Source organism: Hylobates moloch, unplaced genomic scaffold, assembly GCF_009828535.3.
Source record: "Hylobates moloch isolate HMO894 unplaced genomic scaffold, HMol_V3 SCAFFOLD_15, whole genome shotgun sequence".
Taxonomy (NCBI): domain Eukaryota; kingdom Metazoa; phylum Chordata; class Mammalia; order Primates; family Hylobatidae; genus Hylobates; species Hylobates moloch.
In genome coordinates, this window is record NW_026652290.1 from 40,426,659 (window position 1) to 40,442,610 (window position 15,952).

The following is a 15,952-nucleotide window of genomic DNA, read 5'->3' on the forward strand; positions in this document are numbered from 1 at the left end:
ACCCCGTCTCTACTAAAAATACAAAAATTACCTGGGCATGTTAGTTCGTGCATGTAATCCCAGTTACAAGGGAGGCTGAGGCCAGAGAATTGCTTGAACCCAGGGGGCGGAGGTTGCAGTGAGCCAATAACATGCATTCCAGCCTGGGCGACAGAATGAGACTCTGTCTCAATAAAAAAAAAATCACTCGTTTCTAATAAAATAATATTTATTTGATTGCAAGCATACATAAAGTCATATGTACAATACATGGTAGACATGACAGTCCCTAGCCATAAGGCAGAAGTAGCTGTATTTTCTTATTCTGCTCAGACCACTGGGAAATCTTAGGGGTGTTGTGTATTGAAAGTACCCAAGGTCTAGAGAATTCATTCGCCCTCTGTCCAGTCCAGGAAATCAAAGGCTCTAAACCACAGTCTCAATCCCATTCCATTGTCCATCAGGCTTGCTCGGTGCTGGCAGGAGACTATGAATTTCCTATCAGCCTGAACACACACACACACAGAGCTGTGAGTTCTGTCCAGCAACATCTGTATCCCAGGGACTGGACGGGAGGGGGCTCCAGGGCTCATTTCACCATCCCTTAGGCTAGGAGCTCCTCCCAGTGGTTTCTGTTCTACTGAGTCCTTTCCACTGAAAAATCCTAGAGGTAATTCTGAGATGGTTCCACGTGAATCCCTGAGAGTTTTTCACCGGCATGTGGTAGCGCATTTTGGTCCAGAACCTAGAATTGGGAGGAACTGATTTTAAGCCTCTCCACGTAACTGTGGGCAAAACCCTGAGAGCTTTTTTCACAAGATGAGGTAGAGACTCTGGCTCTTGGAAGTAACAGAACTTAATTAAAATGAGTTTCAGTGTTTGATCATCCAAGGCAAGATTCACCGCTGCTTGTAATTCAAAGATACTGGGTCCATTGACATAGTTGGGGCTCAAGATAAATATTCCTCTTCTGCTTCTCTTAATAATGCTCACAATGTCTTCTGCATACACTGGAAATAAAACATTTGATTATTTGCGATTGATATTGTTAAACCTTGAGTCAGAGAGGTCCTTGCAATGGATTCTCTTACATAAGGAGGAAGGGAGACATGTTTACTCTACCACTTACATTGTATCAGCTCTATTGCCAGTTGGAGATACGCTCCAGTGTCTAGTGACTCTCACCTTTACATTCCCTGCTTTGTGTTCAGTCTCCCCAGATTGGCAATTCCTCTAGGAATAAAGCTAACTGGAACTAGGTAAGCTGGGATAATGGGAGCCATGGAACATCCCAGGCTCCTTGATGGGGGTATCTAAGGAGGAGGAGGCCAGCAGGACAGGCTGAGATCTGGACCTCTCAGGGTGTCCAGGGCTTGGCCCAGGCCTGAGAAGCCTGCTTGACCCAGTGCTGAGTGAGCTTTGTGGAAGGCAGAGTCCCAGAAATCAGAGGGGCCACTAAATTGGGGTGACCCAGTAGTTCACTTCGCAGCCTTCAGCTGCGAAGCCAGGAGAGGTATCTTTGTTTTAGAAGGACTGCCTAGGGCCCCATATCATTGTTTTCTTCTGCTGATGGATCTGTTTGATAATGGAACACATCTCTGGAACATATAGTTTCTGTGTTGTTGCCCAAGATGTTCTAATCTCATGTAATCTCCCAGATCTATATTCCAAAACAAATAATGACAAAAAAGACTTGGAGATTGAATTAAACTGCCCTTTTTGCACTGCAGTTTTTCTTGACATGTTGGACTTACCTCCTCCTGGAGCCACATCTCTTTCAAGCAAACACAAGGTATATCCATATTTGTTTTCTAAAACATCAGGAAATAGGCTCAGGGCCAAGTGTTCTTCACTCAGGGATGAAGTGGCCTCACTTGGAAAAGAGCTCCGTTTTGCATAGGATACGAAAGCATCAAAATCCTTTTTATCTGAAGAATAGGAAAATTTATAAAAACATAAGTCATTTACTTTTTTTTACTATCATGGTACACATACATATGCTTGAATCATATGGTAAATGAATAAGAAATAATATTTGGGATCATGACTAAATTGATTTTAAAAATTCATTTCAAAATCATACCACTGAGTGGTATTGATTGTTCACCCCAAATTGAATTCTAATTTATGAAGCACTCTTGCATTTTTACTGATTTTAGGTCAAACGGCTGAGGCATTCTTTGATCAAATCACATGAACTCAGGAGTTTCTCTGAGCCTTCTTTGCACCTGCAGTGTTTCTGTCTCATTAGTCACACATCAAACAGGAGTCTGCCCCATCCAACATGATGATATCCAGTAAGCAAAGTACTGCTAACACAACCCAGCACATTGTATCCAAGGAGAAAAAGTACTTCCTCGGAGAGTTGACGACCCATACGCTGATATGTGAATCCCCATATGTAAAATAAAGACAATCATAACTCCTGGGCAGGCTGTTTTAAGGGTTTCATGAGATAATGTATATGAATTTCTTGGTGCCTGGCTCATAGGAGGCACAAGATAAATGTCCATTCCCCTCTATTCTAGATGGAAAACTATATATATATATAACTTGCTATAGGATATTTTCAAGGTCTCATATGCCTCTGTTGACTATATTATAAAATAATGATTTATATAATATGTAAAATAATATAGTCAACAGAGGCATATGAGACCTTGGAAATATCGTGTATTTTCCTATGCATACTTCATAAATGCATATGATTACTGAGACTAAGGAACTCATTGGAAGAAGTAGAAAATCCCGACACTTAACTCACAGGCTTTGGAATGGGATACATCAGATTTGTATTCCAGCAATTTCCACAATCCCTCTCAAAGTATTTTTACAAAACCGTAAACAATAGCCCTGATTGCTGATGCTATTTAGTAGTACACCATGTTCAAGGTAAACCTAAAAAGATGCCTCAGTGGATGGAAGTACCAGGTACCAAAAAGGAAGGTCCCAGAGTCAATAGAGGAGGATGTAAAAGAGCTGAGGTTGGGAAACTAACCTATGAAGCACCTCACTGCTCATGTAGGAAGGACAAGACTTGTGGGGCATGGCTGGCAGGTAGGTGCTGTGTTGTTTAAATGTGTAACACACCATAGTTGCCTCTATTTCTTCCATATCATGTGAAATCCCAGCAAACTAAAATTTTTCTATAACATGGAAACTACATTTATTTAGTCATAAAATTAGAGAGTGGAGTATTAGATGATCTCTGAGGTCTTCCAGAATTCTAACATTCTGCATCTCTAAAATTTTGGTTACTTAGCATTAACTTCAAAGCAGTCATTTTGCTAAAAAGTGTTAGGTTGGCCAACAGAGGGCACTGCATCCCTGTGCTTGAAAACTGGATTCTGCCTCCAGATCTGATCACTAAAACATTGTCTTTGCAAAGTAGAAAAAGAAAGGACACAAGTAAATGTTTCCCCACTGACTGACTCTTCTATGCCAGCTCCAGAATCGTAAGGTAAATAGCATTTTAAGACATTGATTACATAATTTGCTTCATTCAAAAAAGTTATTAAAATAAATCTTAAAAACATTTGGCTTAAGGATTTCTGGTATGTATTCTCAATAGTTAGTTTAAAGAAAGATGTGACTGATGCATTTCTTTCTTTCTTTTTTTTGAGGCAGAGACTTGCTCTGTCACCCAGGCTGGAGTGCAGTGGCATGATCTTGGCTCACTGCAACCTCCACCTCCCAGGTTCAAGTGATTCTCCTGCCTCAGCCTCCCGAGTAGCTGGGATTACAGGTGCCTGCCACCAAGCCTGGCTACATTTTGTATTTTTGGTAAGGATGGGGTTGCACCGTGTTGGCCAGGCTGATCTCAAACTCCAGACTTCAAGTGATCTGCCCGGCTGGACCTCCCAAAGTGCTGGGATGACAGATGTGAGCCACTGCTCCGGGCCACTTTTTTTTTTTTCTTTTTCTTTCTTTTTTTTTTTTTTTTTTGAGATAGGGTGTAGCTCTGCCACCCAGGCTGGAGTGCAGTGATATAATCATGGCTCACTGCATCCTTGACCTCCTGGGCTCAGGTGATTCTCCCACCTCAGCCTCCTAAGTAGCTGGAACTACAGGGCGGCACCATCACGCCTAGCTAACTTTAAAAAATTTCTTGTAGAAGCAAGTTTCACCATGGTGCCCAGGCTGGTCTCGAACTCCTGAGCTCAAGCATTCCTCCCACTTTGGCCTCCCAAAGTGCTGGGATTACAGGTGTGAGCCACCACAACCAGCCTCCCATGCCAGTCTTTATTCACCCTTTCTTCCCCTAGGGATCTGACAACTCCTCACTGAATTCCTAGTTTGGGAAAGCACTGGAGTTTGGAGGGGCCTCTCAGTAAGGTAAATAATTATCCCTGAAATCCAGCAAAAAGGGATTCTGTTTTTTCCAAGCAACAGAGTCATTTATTAAAACTGCAAACCTTCTAATCTTAGAGATTTCCAGGACTAGAAAAAAACATAAGCAATGCTTCTATTCCAAAGAAGCAAACATCAATGAACATGATTATCCTGCCTGAAATACTGACAGGTGCTTCATTAACAGTAATAACACTTGCATTTTATAGGACTTCTCACTTTTGGGGGCATTCCCACCATCTTAAAACCCTCATTTTACAGATGAGGTTAACTGAGGTAACAGCTCGTGAGATCCCTTAAACCAGACAACCTGTGCCCAAATCCCAAGCTCTAATGCCTTCCAGTAGTTCAATTGTAGGCACATGACTTCCTGTCTCTCTACCTGGCTGGTAGAATTGCTGTGACCATTAAAGTAGCTAACATGCATGGCAGGCATACACTCTAATCCTCAAGAAACAGCCATAGCCTGGCACACGCTGAGCATTTACCGTGTGCTGGGCACCATTCTAAATACTTAACGTGGCTGGGCACGGTGGCTCACGCCTGTAATCCCAGCACTTTGGGAGGCCAAGGCAGACAGATCATTTGAGGTCAGGAGTTCGACACCAGCCTGGCCAACATGGTGAAACCCAGCAGTCTCTACTAAAAAACACAAACAATAGCTGGGTGTGGTAGAGCATGCCTGTAATCCTGGCTACTCAGGAGGCTGAGGTAGGAGAATTGCTTGAACCTAGGAGGCGGAGATTGCAGTGAGCTGAGATGGCACCACCGCACTCCAGCCTGGGAGACAGAGCAAGACTCCATCTCAAAATAAATAAATACATAAATACATAAATAAATGAATACTAAATGTGTCTTAAGAATACATCAATGAGCCCTCACAGCATCCTTTGCAATTGGTGCTATGACAATCCTGTTTTATAGATGAGGAAACAAAGGCACAGAGATGTTCACTCATTTGCCCTATTGCTTTAGGTTGGTTATAGAGGGATTATTTTTAAGTCCAACATGTTTCACAATAGCATTGCCTACAAGATTCCTGGCAACTGGAATGAAAAAAATAATTGTTTCTCCAGCCTTCCTCAGTGTGAGGTCACTAGACCTGGAGGAAGGCCTCAAAACCTCAGGGGCATGACTTTATCCAGTGGGGACATTTCTTTCTTCAGCTCCCCCTGCCCTGGCTGGCAGGGGACGTTTGAAATTCTTTTCTAAGGTAACTCTGAGGAAACAAAGCCAAGGGGTAGTGATGGTATTTTCTGTTGTCCTGCTCCAAGTCAATTCCGAAAGGAAAAGTCAGAGGGCTGCATGTGGAGGTAAACTTACCCCCAAGCGTCTCGTCCTTGCTCTGGTAGGTCCGGTACAGCAGCACTATTTCAATCCAGTGCCTGTAGAGGAGGGCACACGCCGCCAGCACAGCCACCAGGGTCCCGATGGTGCCAAGCAGGATGTACAGGAGCACCACTGTGGAGACAGGGCCAGTATGAAGAGACAGAGGCAGCGGGATTGGACCAAGACCGTGTTCAGGCCAGCACTATGGCCCACCCGGCACCTTTTCCGGCTCTATTATTTTATCAAAATCATTGCCACTAGCAGCAGTTTTTGTGAATCTGGAAACCTCTTAAATCACACTATGGAATACTACTCAGCCATAAAAAAGAACGAAATAATGGCATCTGCAGCAACCTGGATGGAGTTGGAGACCATTATCCTTTTTTTTATTTTTGAGATGGAGTCTTTCTCTGTTGCCCAGGCTGGAGTGCAGTGGCACCATCTCGGCTCACTGCAAGCTCCGCCTCCCAGGTTCACGCCATTCTCCTGCCTCAGCCTCCCGAGTAGCTGGGACTACAGGCGCCCATCACCACGCCCGGCTAATTTTTTTTTGTATTTTTAGTAAAGACAGGGTTTCACCTTGTTAGCCAGAATGGTGGATACCATTATTCTACGTGAAGTAACTCAGGAACGAAAAACAAAACATTGTGTGTTTTCACTTATTAAGTGGGAGCTAAGCTATGAGGATGCAAAGGCATAATAATAATACAATGGACTTTAGAGACTGAGGGAGAAGGGTGGGAGGGGAGTGAGGGATAAAAGACTACACACTGGGTACAGTGTACACTGCTCAGGTGATGGGTATGCCAAAATCTCAAAAATCTAAAGATTTTAGATAAAGAATTTATCCATGTAACCAAAAACCACCTGTACCCCCAAAACCTATTAAAATAAAATTTTTAAAAATCACATTTTGAGAACTGTCTTACAATAAACACTAGAGAACCCAGGGAGATGGGCAGTTCCTGATGAGGGTGGCCTGGGAAACTTATCATATTCATTTTATTTTTTCCTCTTGTAAACTTCCACACAATCCATTTACATCTCTCTCATTGCATATTGTAAATTATTTTGTTGTATTATCATTCCTACTGCAGCCTAAATTTCCTGAGACCAGGAGTCCCATCTGTCTTACCTGACACGAGGGATCTGCTGCATACTCCCATGGGGGACAATCCCCTTCACAGAGCGTTTACTACAGGCCAGAACACACTGTGTCTTGTTTAAGCCTCAGAAACATTCAAACCTGCTTATAATTACAGTTCTCTATTAATTAAAGGAATGAGTGATATCAATTTCATCTCTGGGCGGGCATCTTTTTAAAGAAATTTAAATGCTATTCCTTACCTAGAATTTCTACTCCAGCTTTTTTTTTTTTAATATATCTGTGATATACACACACCATTTTGAACAATGAACAAGATTACTCCTTCTCTCTTCCATTCTCCATTCATCAGAACATGAATCCATCATGTCCTGTGGATTTGAAAGCCAGGAAAGAAAAATTGGAAAGGAGGCTAGGTCTTAGCACAATGCCTGCCACTCTGGGCATGCCCCATAGTATTGTAGAATGAATACATGAATGAATGAGTGCCTGAATGAGTTGCTTTTCCAACATGGCCTCCCGAACGCAGAGTATTACTTAAGAGAACTAGCTCTAAACCAGTAATATGCAGTTTACTAGTTGTGTGGCTTTGGTCAAGGTATTAAATGGGTTGACACCAGGAAAGTGCTTAAAACAATGTCTGTCATCTAGAAAATGTAATCGCTGTCACCATTATTACTATTCTTTAGGAAAACTCCTCCCCTCTCAAGTGAAAGCAGTTTCATGCCTCCTGGGCAACCTTCTGGGCTTACCTCCTCTCTTTTCTTTCAGTTGGACGGACTGGGTTGTGTTTCCAATGGAGTTCTGGACAAAGCAAACAAACTTCCTGCGAAGATCACGCTGAGTGACTTTTTCCAAGATGATATTACGCTCAATGATTTCATCCTTTAAAGTGGATTTAATACTGAGAAAGGAGAAAAAATACCACTCCATTCAGTAACATACATTGACACCCATTTGCAGCATTTGGAACAAGTATAAGCAGCCAACAGTTTGGCTTTTAGAGAACTGTGAGATCAATAGTATAAGATACCATGAGAATGTAAGATGGTCAAAAAGGGCTCATTCTTGACTCAATTATTGACTCTTCTAAGCATTCACGCTAAAACATTATTTACTTGTGAGACTCATCTGACCTTCCTTACTCTAAGAATTCCCCTTGAAAATAGATAATAACAATACCTTAAGAAAAATATTTAAAATGACCAACTCCTACTGAAGGTTTACTATGTATCAGTCCCTCTTCTGCACACCAAATATGGACTCTAATGTCCTCCATTCCTCACCTCCCAGGAACCCTAGAGTATAATAGGATCATAATGGCCTTGGCCAGTGACAAGGACAAGGCAAAGAAGGTGGGTGAGTAGCCCCAGCCACACCGCAGGGAATGGGCTGCCTGATTCCTGGGCTTATGCCATGCTGCTCCACCCAAGAAGTTGGGAGTCTTGGCATTTATTCGCAATTTGAGTTATCTGAAGTTACCAATCTACAATCCATCTTTGTGTTAAGAAATCTTGTGTATGTGAATGATGTTTTAGGCTGTGTTGCTCTGAGACCACGATGCCAGCTGCTATTCACTGAGTGCTTCCTACCTGTCACACATTGTGATAGGCATAACACCTCTGCTGTAACCACCCCTCCCAGTGAGCTTGCAAAGTGCAGGCTATTATCCATAGATTATCAATGGGTGATGGAGGCTCACAAGGGCTAAGGGTCATATTGCCACCAGATAGAAAATGGGTTTAAACTCAAGGGTGGGTGATGTCAAAGCATCTTGACTACACTCTCCTACTGTGAACTCTAATGCAATAACAGCTTAAGATGGGCCCCAATGACCTTCCTGATCTTAAAGGTTCTTACTAAATTTTATCGTTGTGACCAAAATCTGTTCTGTACTTTTTTTGTAATGATGTATACTTTTCAAAATGATATGGCATTTGCTTATTGATATCTATTAAGTATCAGAAGAAGGTACTTAATGCATAGACTCTTACTCTGGATCACATCTTCAAAAAATCAGGGAATGCATCCTTTAGAGACACGTCTGATTGGACATCACTGGATCCAGGCCCTTTGATCCTTCTGGGGACTGGAGATCAACTTTTTTTGTGATTGGATAGCTCCAAATATCTAGGGTTTTCTACCGGCCAAAATATCTCACCAGTAAATTCGAACCACTGATCCGGGTTCTGTGCTCCAAAGAGCAACAAACCAAGTCAAATTTCTCAAACAACGTAATAGCTCCCACGGATTTCAAGACAGAGAGCCCTCCTCTAAGCCTCTTTTTCGGGGTTAAGTTGCTTCAGGTATTCCTCACTTCACATATTTTTTGTCAGACTTCTTATTATGATGCCATTTCCCCTGGATGTTTTCCAGACTGTCCATTACCCCACACATCTGAATCCCTGGACCTGCCACACTCTCTGAACGGGTGGCACCGGTGAAAAGCAGAGTGAGGGTAAGCAGCATTTCCTCCCATTTCTTGGACGTATTACTTATCTCCAAGCAGTCTGGGTCAGTACATCTGTTTGCTCAATAGCTTGACTTTGAAAGCAGCCACGTCAAACTGTTTCTACAAATTGAGGTTTAAAGCAACTTAAATATTTCATTCAATGACCCTTTGCACTTTGCATTTCTGTACTTTTATTTTCACCACTAGTCGGTGCTCGTGGCTACACCATCAACTGTATGGTTCAGAGATTCTAAAGGTAAAAGTGTCTCTTCTGAATTGCAGAGAACAGAATAAGTTTTTTTCTTACCTTTTCGCCTCAGGTACTGAGACTTCCCACTCTAGGTCAGAATCTTTGATGTACCATTTTATGACAGGGTTAAAGACCCTTTCAAAGCCAAATCGTGCTTTGCAGCTAATAGTTAAAGGCTTTCCTGAAAATGAAGAGGCCACAGAAAACAAGAAGGAAGCTGGTGAGTACACTTTGTCCTATGCCTGGGAGGAAGACGTCGCCAGAAGCTGTTTCCTGATGCAGTCAGGTTTGCAGGTAGAATATGTGTGCCAGAAATAATGAAGCATGTACACAGCTCTCATTCAGAAATGCATAAAACCAGGTACATTTGTTCTATTGGGCAATCCTTCTATCTCAACCATATGACCATATGTTCTTAAAATGAAGATGAGCATGGTTATATCACTAAGCGTCCTTATGTGGATTGAGGGAGACACTAAGAAAAACTAAGAAAATGAGGAGTTTCTGAGATCAGCCCAGTCTTCTGCACTACTGTTGAAGTACAAGGTGTGTCCATAAAGAAAATATTACTATCCAATATTTGTTTATTAAGTAAAAATCATAAGGTTATTGTAGCACATGGTTTAAATAAAAAATCATTTTGATATTAAACAATTTTTCTGAACAATTCACTATGGATAGGCATGCATGGTATGAGACTAACTTTTTTCTACCCATTTTTTTCATGAGGAATATTCAGATATGCTGTGCCTCAAACTTAATATTTAACCATGAAATGATTAGGAGCTCCATTTGAAAACTCATCTTTGCACCTTAACATTTTTCCACTGGTAATACTTTATAATTAACTAATCCATATGTAACTTGACTATTTGAATAATCTAATTTTTTCCTCCTTCTTTCCTCCTTCCTTCCATTCCTGTGATGTTGAGCATATAGCTAGCGCTATTTCTAGAGTCAGAACACACCATTCCTGCCATCTAGTGATCTTATATCATAACATGTATTTTTACATTTCTTTCTAAAATAATAAATCTTTTAGTAGCATTTTAGAAAAATATTTATATTACTAAAAGAAAAACAGCATTTTATTTTTAATACAGCAATTCTTATTTGTCTGTGTAGAAAGACATAGATGTTATTGAAGTTGACAAAATAAAAGGATACCCACAGGGAAGTCAATTTCTCCTCAACCCCAAAGAAGACACTACTTTAGAATACAAATTGTTTGAGCAGGGGTTGTAGAATTCTACTACAATTCTCTTAAATGCCAGACTAAATGTCATATTCATAAGAGTTAATATTACTCGGGTTGGCAAATTTGTAGTCATAACTGATAGACCTAACCAACATATACGAAATCTGTTCCTGGGGGAAGTTAAGGAAGAATAAAATCTATTGATCAGGTTTTATGCTCCAGCCACTTAACATACATTGTCCCATTATTTCTCAATATAATTTTTTTTTCTTTGAGATGGAATCCCCCTCTGTCACCCAGGATGGAGTGCAATGGTACGATCTTGGCTCACTGTAATCTCTGCCTCCCAGGTTCAGGTGATTCTCCTGCCTCACCATCCTGAGTAGCTGGGATTACAGGCACCCACACCCACGCCTGGCTAATTTTTGTAGTTTTAGTAGAGATGGGGTTTCACCATGTTGGCCAGGCTGGTCTCAAACTCCTGACCTCAAGAGATCTACCCACCTCAGCCTCCCGAAGTGCTGGAATTACAGGCATGAGTCACCATGCCCAGCCTGCAATGTAATCTTTTAGGGTCAGTTTTATGATAGCTATTTGCGGATTTAAGTACTGAGGCTTAAAGGATGAAGTAACTGTGCAAGGTCACAAAACTAGTCAATGGCTGAGTTACGATTCACACCCAATTCTGTTTGACTGGAAATCCCAATGCTGTTTTCCTTCTATCACACTTAGACCTGCTCCCAGCAGCACAATTTCATTCAAAGGCGATGAGGCCCAGCTTACCAAGTTCTACTTCCAGTGTGCTCTCGACAGGATCCAAAATATCTGGTTTGAGTTTAGTGTCTCCCACTGAAAGATGAAAACAAAGATTATTATTTGCATTGAGAAGTCTGAAGGCCTGCTTGATGAAGATTTGGGTGCACAGCCACACTTTGATCTAAATGTCTTGGAGCTCTGTCTTCACATTTTACTAATTATCTGTAAGTTTAGGAATTCCGGTTTCCATGTGAAAAGCTTGCCCCCTAAAATGACTGCCACATTAGGTTGTGGGTGCTGGTAAAACATTAGTTGTTAATTGATCCATATCCACCTGCGTGCATTCTCTTTCACACTAATCCTGCCCCTTGCAGACCTGAGCTCTTATCCCTGTCTTTTCCCACAAGATTTCTTTGTGGTGCCATCTGGCTGAGTAATTGAACCAAAAGGAGAATCCACCCAAGAAACTGTGCAAGTCAAGCATATCCAAGTCCACCCGTCCATCCTTAAACTCATGGTTTATTTCAAAATAAAGAAGAGTCCAGTTCTTAATTAACAATTTTATCCATCAACATCTTGCCAAAAATATGCCTCCACTATCAAATATGCCTCCACTGTCAAATATGCCTCCACTGTCAAACTTCCTCCTGAAGGTGTGTCTTTTTCTGGATAAAGAAAAATTCAGGGTCTTTGCTGTTGACCTCATCTACTTTTACTTCTCAGAGACCTCCTTCTCCCCTTCGCACCATCTCAGTCCTGTATTTTTAACTTGTCTCTCTCTCCCTCTCTCTCTCTCTCTCTCTTTCTCTGGGCTTCTTCTCATCAGCATTTATTCATGCTCAGTCTCATCATCTTAAAAAAGAGAAAACACACCCTGCCTTATATCCCAGCCTCACTTACTCTCCTTTCTTCCCAGCCAAATTCTTGAGAGGCAGTTCTATGTGCTAATTCCCTCCATCTTTTCACCTCCTATGGAACCTGATTTCTGCCGCCATCTGTCCACTGAAACTGCTTTAGCCAAATTCACAAGTGCCACCTATGCACCTAAATCCACTGGGCATAATCAAATTTTTCATCTACTTTACCTCTTAGCAGCATTGGACACTGTCGGCCCTGCTCTCTTTGAAACCCTCTCTTCTTTTGATTCCATGTTCCCGTACTCTACTGCTTACCTTCAACCGCTATATTTGCTTCTCTGCCTATCCCTTCCTCTGTGTCTCTTTTAACTATTAGTCCTCTCCTAGTGTTCTTTCACTCCTCCTGATACCCCTGGGTAGTAAGTTTACTCTCTAGGCCTCTTCCCTATGAAAGGTCTTGGTGCCTGAGGTTATGTCTTTCCTACATCATCAATTTCACTTCCTTTGTTGCTCTTCTCTCCACCCTTCCACTGATATTCACTTGCTGATGTATGTTCCCATCCTCTTTGAGAATTGTCTTCCTCTTCTCTACCTCTTCAAGCATTCCCAGGTTTGGCTCTAGTCCCTTCTGTCTCTATGCCCACTTCCTAGGTGATCTCATTCAGTTCTTTGGCTTCAGATATTATGTAAAAATTGACCATCTTCACATTCACATCTCCAGCCCTAACTTCTCCAGACTGGCTTGTCCAAATACCTACTTGTCATCATGACTGGGATGACTAAAAGTCCTTTTAAGCCTAGTATTTAATCTCCTCTTCAAATGCTCTTTCCCTTCAGCTTTTTCAGTCTCCTTAAAGGGTACCACCATTCACTAACTTATCCAGGGCAGAAAACAAAAAACATCCTTGATTCTTCCCTTTCGCCTACCTTTTACGTAAAAACCATTATCATGCTCTGTTGACCTACAAGTCCAGCTACTTCTCGTCACCTCTGCTAGGTCTATTCACAGCACAAGCAGAGGCATGGTTTAACCATGAGTCAAGCCTGCTGCTCCACGACTGTGCCTGCTCTCATCCTCTGTATTGATGTGCTCTGTCAGCACATTCCCTCCTTGACCAGCTCAAAGGGTGGCTTGTATCCATGGCTCCTGCTTTCCCTCTTCCTTGCTCCTGAACACCAAATTCTTTAGATGTACCTCTTAAACATTTCCAAAGTCATCCACTTCTCTCCATTCCCTCTACCACTCCCTAGTTCAGATCCCTATCAGCAACTTCCTGCTTGACCACAGAACTTCCTAACTCTTCTCCCTGCCTCCATTCCTGCTCTTAAAAACCGACTTCCAACCCAGCAAGCAAGGTGATCTATCTTGAATACAAATTCAGTCGTGACATTCTCCCACTTAAAACCCTCAATGCCTCCCCATTGTTCCTTCATAAATTTTAACACTTATTAGATAATTAGATAATTTTAACATGTATTAGAGGAGTGTGATGTCAGTCTTGCTCCCAGATGCTCTCCTTCATCTCCTGGACATCAGCTCTGCTGCTTCCTCAGTCTGGAATGGAAGCTCCCCACCCTTACTGAGCTGGTGTGTCCTCATCCATCAGCTCTCACTTGGAGCAGGCTTCCCCAGGTTGGGTCTGGTGGGTCTCCATGTGCCCATAGTGCTCCTTTCTCTCGCTGCACTGTATTATGATAGCCTGCTTCATCTTCATCTTCTTCTCTAAATGGAAAGTTCTTGGAGGCCAGATAAAGCATCCAGGCACTCATTCTTGTAGCCTTAGCTCCAAGCCTGACACACATTACATGTTCAGTAAATATTTGTTTGGAAATGAATAAATGCGAGAATGAATGACTAAATGAGGAAGACAGGGATGACGACAGAGAGGGCTTGACTGAAATAGATGCGACAGATGTTGCAAGGTGTCCCTTGGGTGAGAGGAAGGCAGATTATGCCATTGAGAACTTGAGGGGCTAAGTGATGGCTGAGTAAAAGAACAATTACACATCACTTGGAGGGGAAAAGTGGTGCGAGTGGGGTATTCACATTCTAACTTCTCTTTCAAGGAGCAATCTAATAATATAAAATGAATCTTATTTATATAACATCTAATCTAAAGTAATATAAAGTAATTCTGAAGTGCTAGAGGGTGCAAGGGGCAGGAGAGTTTCACTTGGTCTTGGGGTGCTCTGTGTGGTTTGTATCTTGTAATAAAAGATTAATATCTTAACTAACAGCTACATCAACCACTCTGTTGCTCTTTGATATAAAGCATGAGTGACTGGCTCTCTTATGTTTTGACTTCTTAGGCCACATTTAAATTAATTCTAGCACGTAGTTGATTCAAGCTGATGCTTGCCGATCTAGTAAGAACGACCTAAGGGAAAGGTTAGGACAAAAATAGACAAGTTGTGGAAGAAAGCCAATGAACCAAAAAACATATAGCAAGATGTTCAACCTCATATTAGTCAGGGAAGTATACTATGGAGTAGAAAACAAACAAACAAAAACGAAGCTCCACTTAACACCAGTCATAAAGTCTGATAACACCAAGTATTACTTGGGAATAAAGGGCATTTAATGCTAATGGGGCTGTAAATTGGCAAACCAATAATTTAATATAATACCAAGTGTTTATGACACAAAACACATTTCATAACTCAAAACAATATTCTATTTTGTTAATAGATGCATACATATGTAGAAAAAGCATAAAAACACAAATGGAAATGATATAAATGACAAGATGCTACTATACTGCGGAAGCAAAGGCCTGGAAGAGAATGGGGTCATAGACCTCAAGTTGTCTTTGCAATATTTTGTTACTTTAAAGAAAAAATTATGATTTTAAGCATGTGGGAAATGGTAACACAGTTAAAACTGGTGATAGGTACCTGGATGTCACAATATTTCTGTGTGTGAAATGTTTAATACATTTTTAAAATTTATTACAAAAGCAAATCAGGGACATAGTCATGGACAATCCAACTTGTGAGAATTTGAACCTGTTTCGGAACTTAGCCTTCCTTGGGGGATGGCAACTTTGATGTTTGCCCACATGAAAGATTTTACATTATTGCAAGTACATGACTATCCTTTTCTTTCCCTAAGAGGAAAAACTTACTAAGCCAAAAGAAGATAATTTTAATTTGCCGCTCAGATCTCAAATCTTGAGATAAATATCTCACTTACCAATGGTTCTCACTTGAACAACAGCTCTGACTGTCCACGAACTCACAGTATTCGACTGAGTGTAATCACATACGTATGTGCCCTGGTGATAGTCATAAACTTCATCCACTACAATTCGGTTGCTCCTTTCCACAGAGAGGAGTTTTCCATTCTAATCCAAAAGATATTTTAAGCAGATAATTTTTGCCATAGAAAAACTTTATGAAATACATACCCAAAGAAAAATCTTACAAATTTGAACAGGGAGGAAGAAGGTCAATCTGAGATAAGGGTATCCCACAAGCTATGAAGACATTGTGTTCAAAAACTGTACTTGTAGATTTGAAACAAGAGGCATTTTCTAATACAATTGCATTATGTGTAGAGATGAGAGAGTCAAATCTCCAAACCTGATCAGCCCCTAAAGAGCTATTTAATATAGGACTTCCCAGAGCATGCGTGACTTGGAGCCCTGAGAGTATTCTGGAAGACCTGTAGTGTTCT

At 41.4% G+C, this 15,952-nt stretch overlaps 1 protein-coding gene across 3 annotated transcripts in view; it reads right to left on the reverse strand.

Moving 5' to 3' along the window:
• Positions 1-224: 224 nt before the first annotated feature.
• Positions 225-15,952, reverse strand: part of IL18RAP (interleukin 18 receptor accessory protein) — a 34,346-nt gene continuing 18,618 nt past the window's right edge. For all 3 annotated transcript variants that reach the window (XM_058429056.1, XM_032177918.2, XM_032177919.2), the window contains 7 exons: positions 15,470-15,620; positions 11,447-11,512; positions 9,523-9,646; positions 7,516-7,667; positions 5,653-5,790; positions 1,734-1,907; positions 225-989 (listed from right to left, as the gene is read on the reverse strand). In XM_058429056.1, the coding sequence (XP_058285039.1) occupies positions 589-989; positions 1,734-1,907; positions 5,653-5,790; positions 7,516-7,667; positions 9,523-9,646; positions 11,447-11,512; positions 15,470-15,620 (1,206 nt within the window). In that variant the 3' untranslated portion in view covers positions 225-588. The remainder of the gene's footprint in view (positions 990-1,733; positions 1,908-5,652; positions 5,791-7,515; positions 7,668-9,522; positions 9,647-11,446; positions 11,513-15,469; positions 15,621-15,952) is intronic.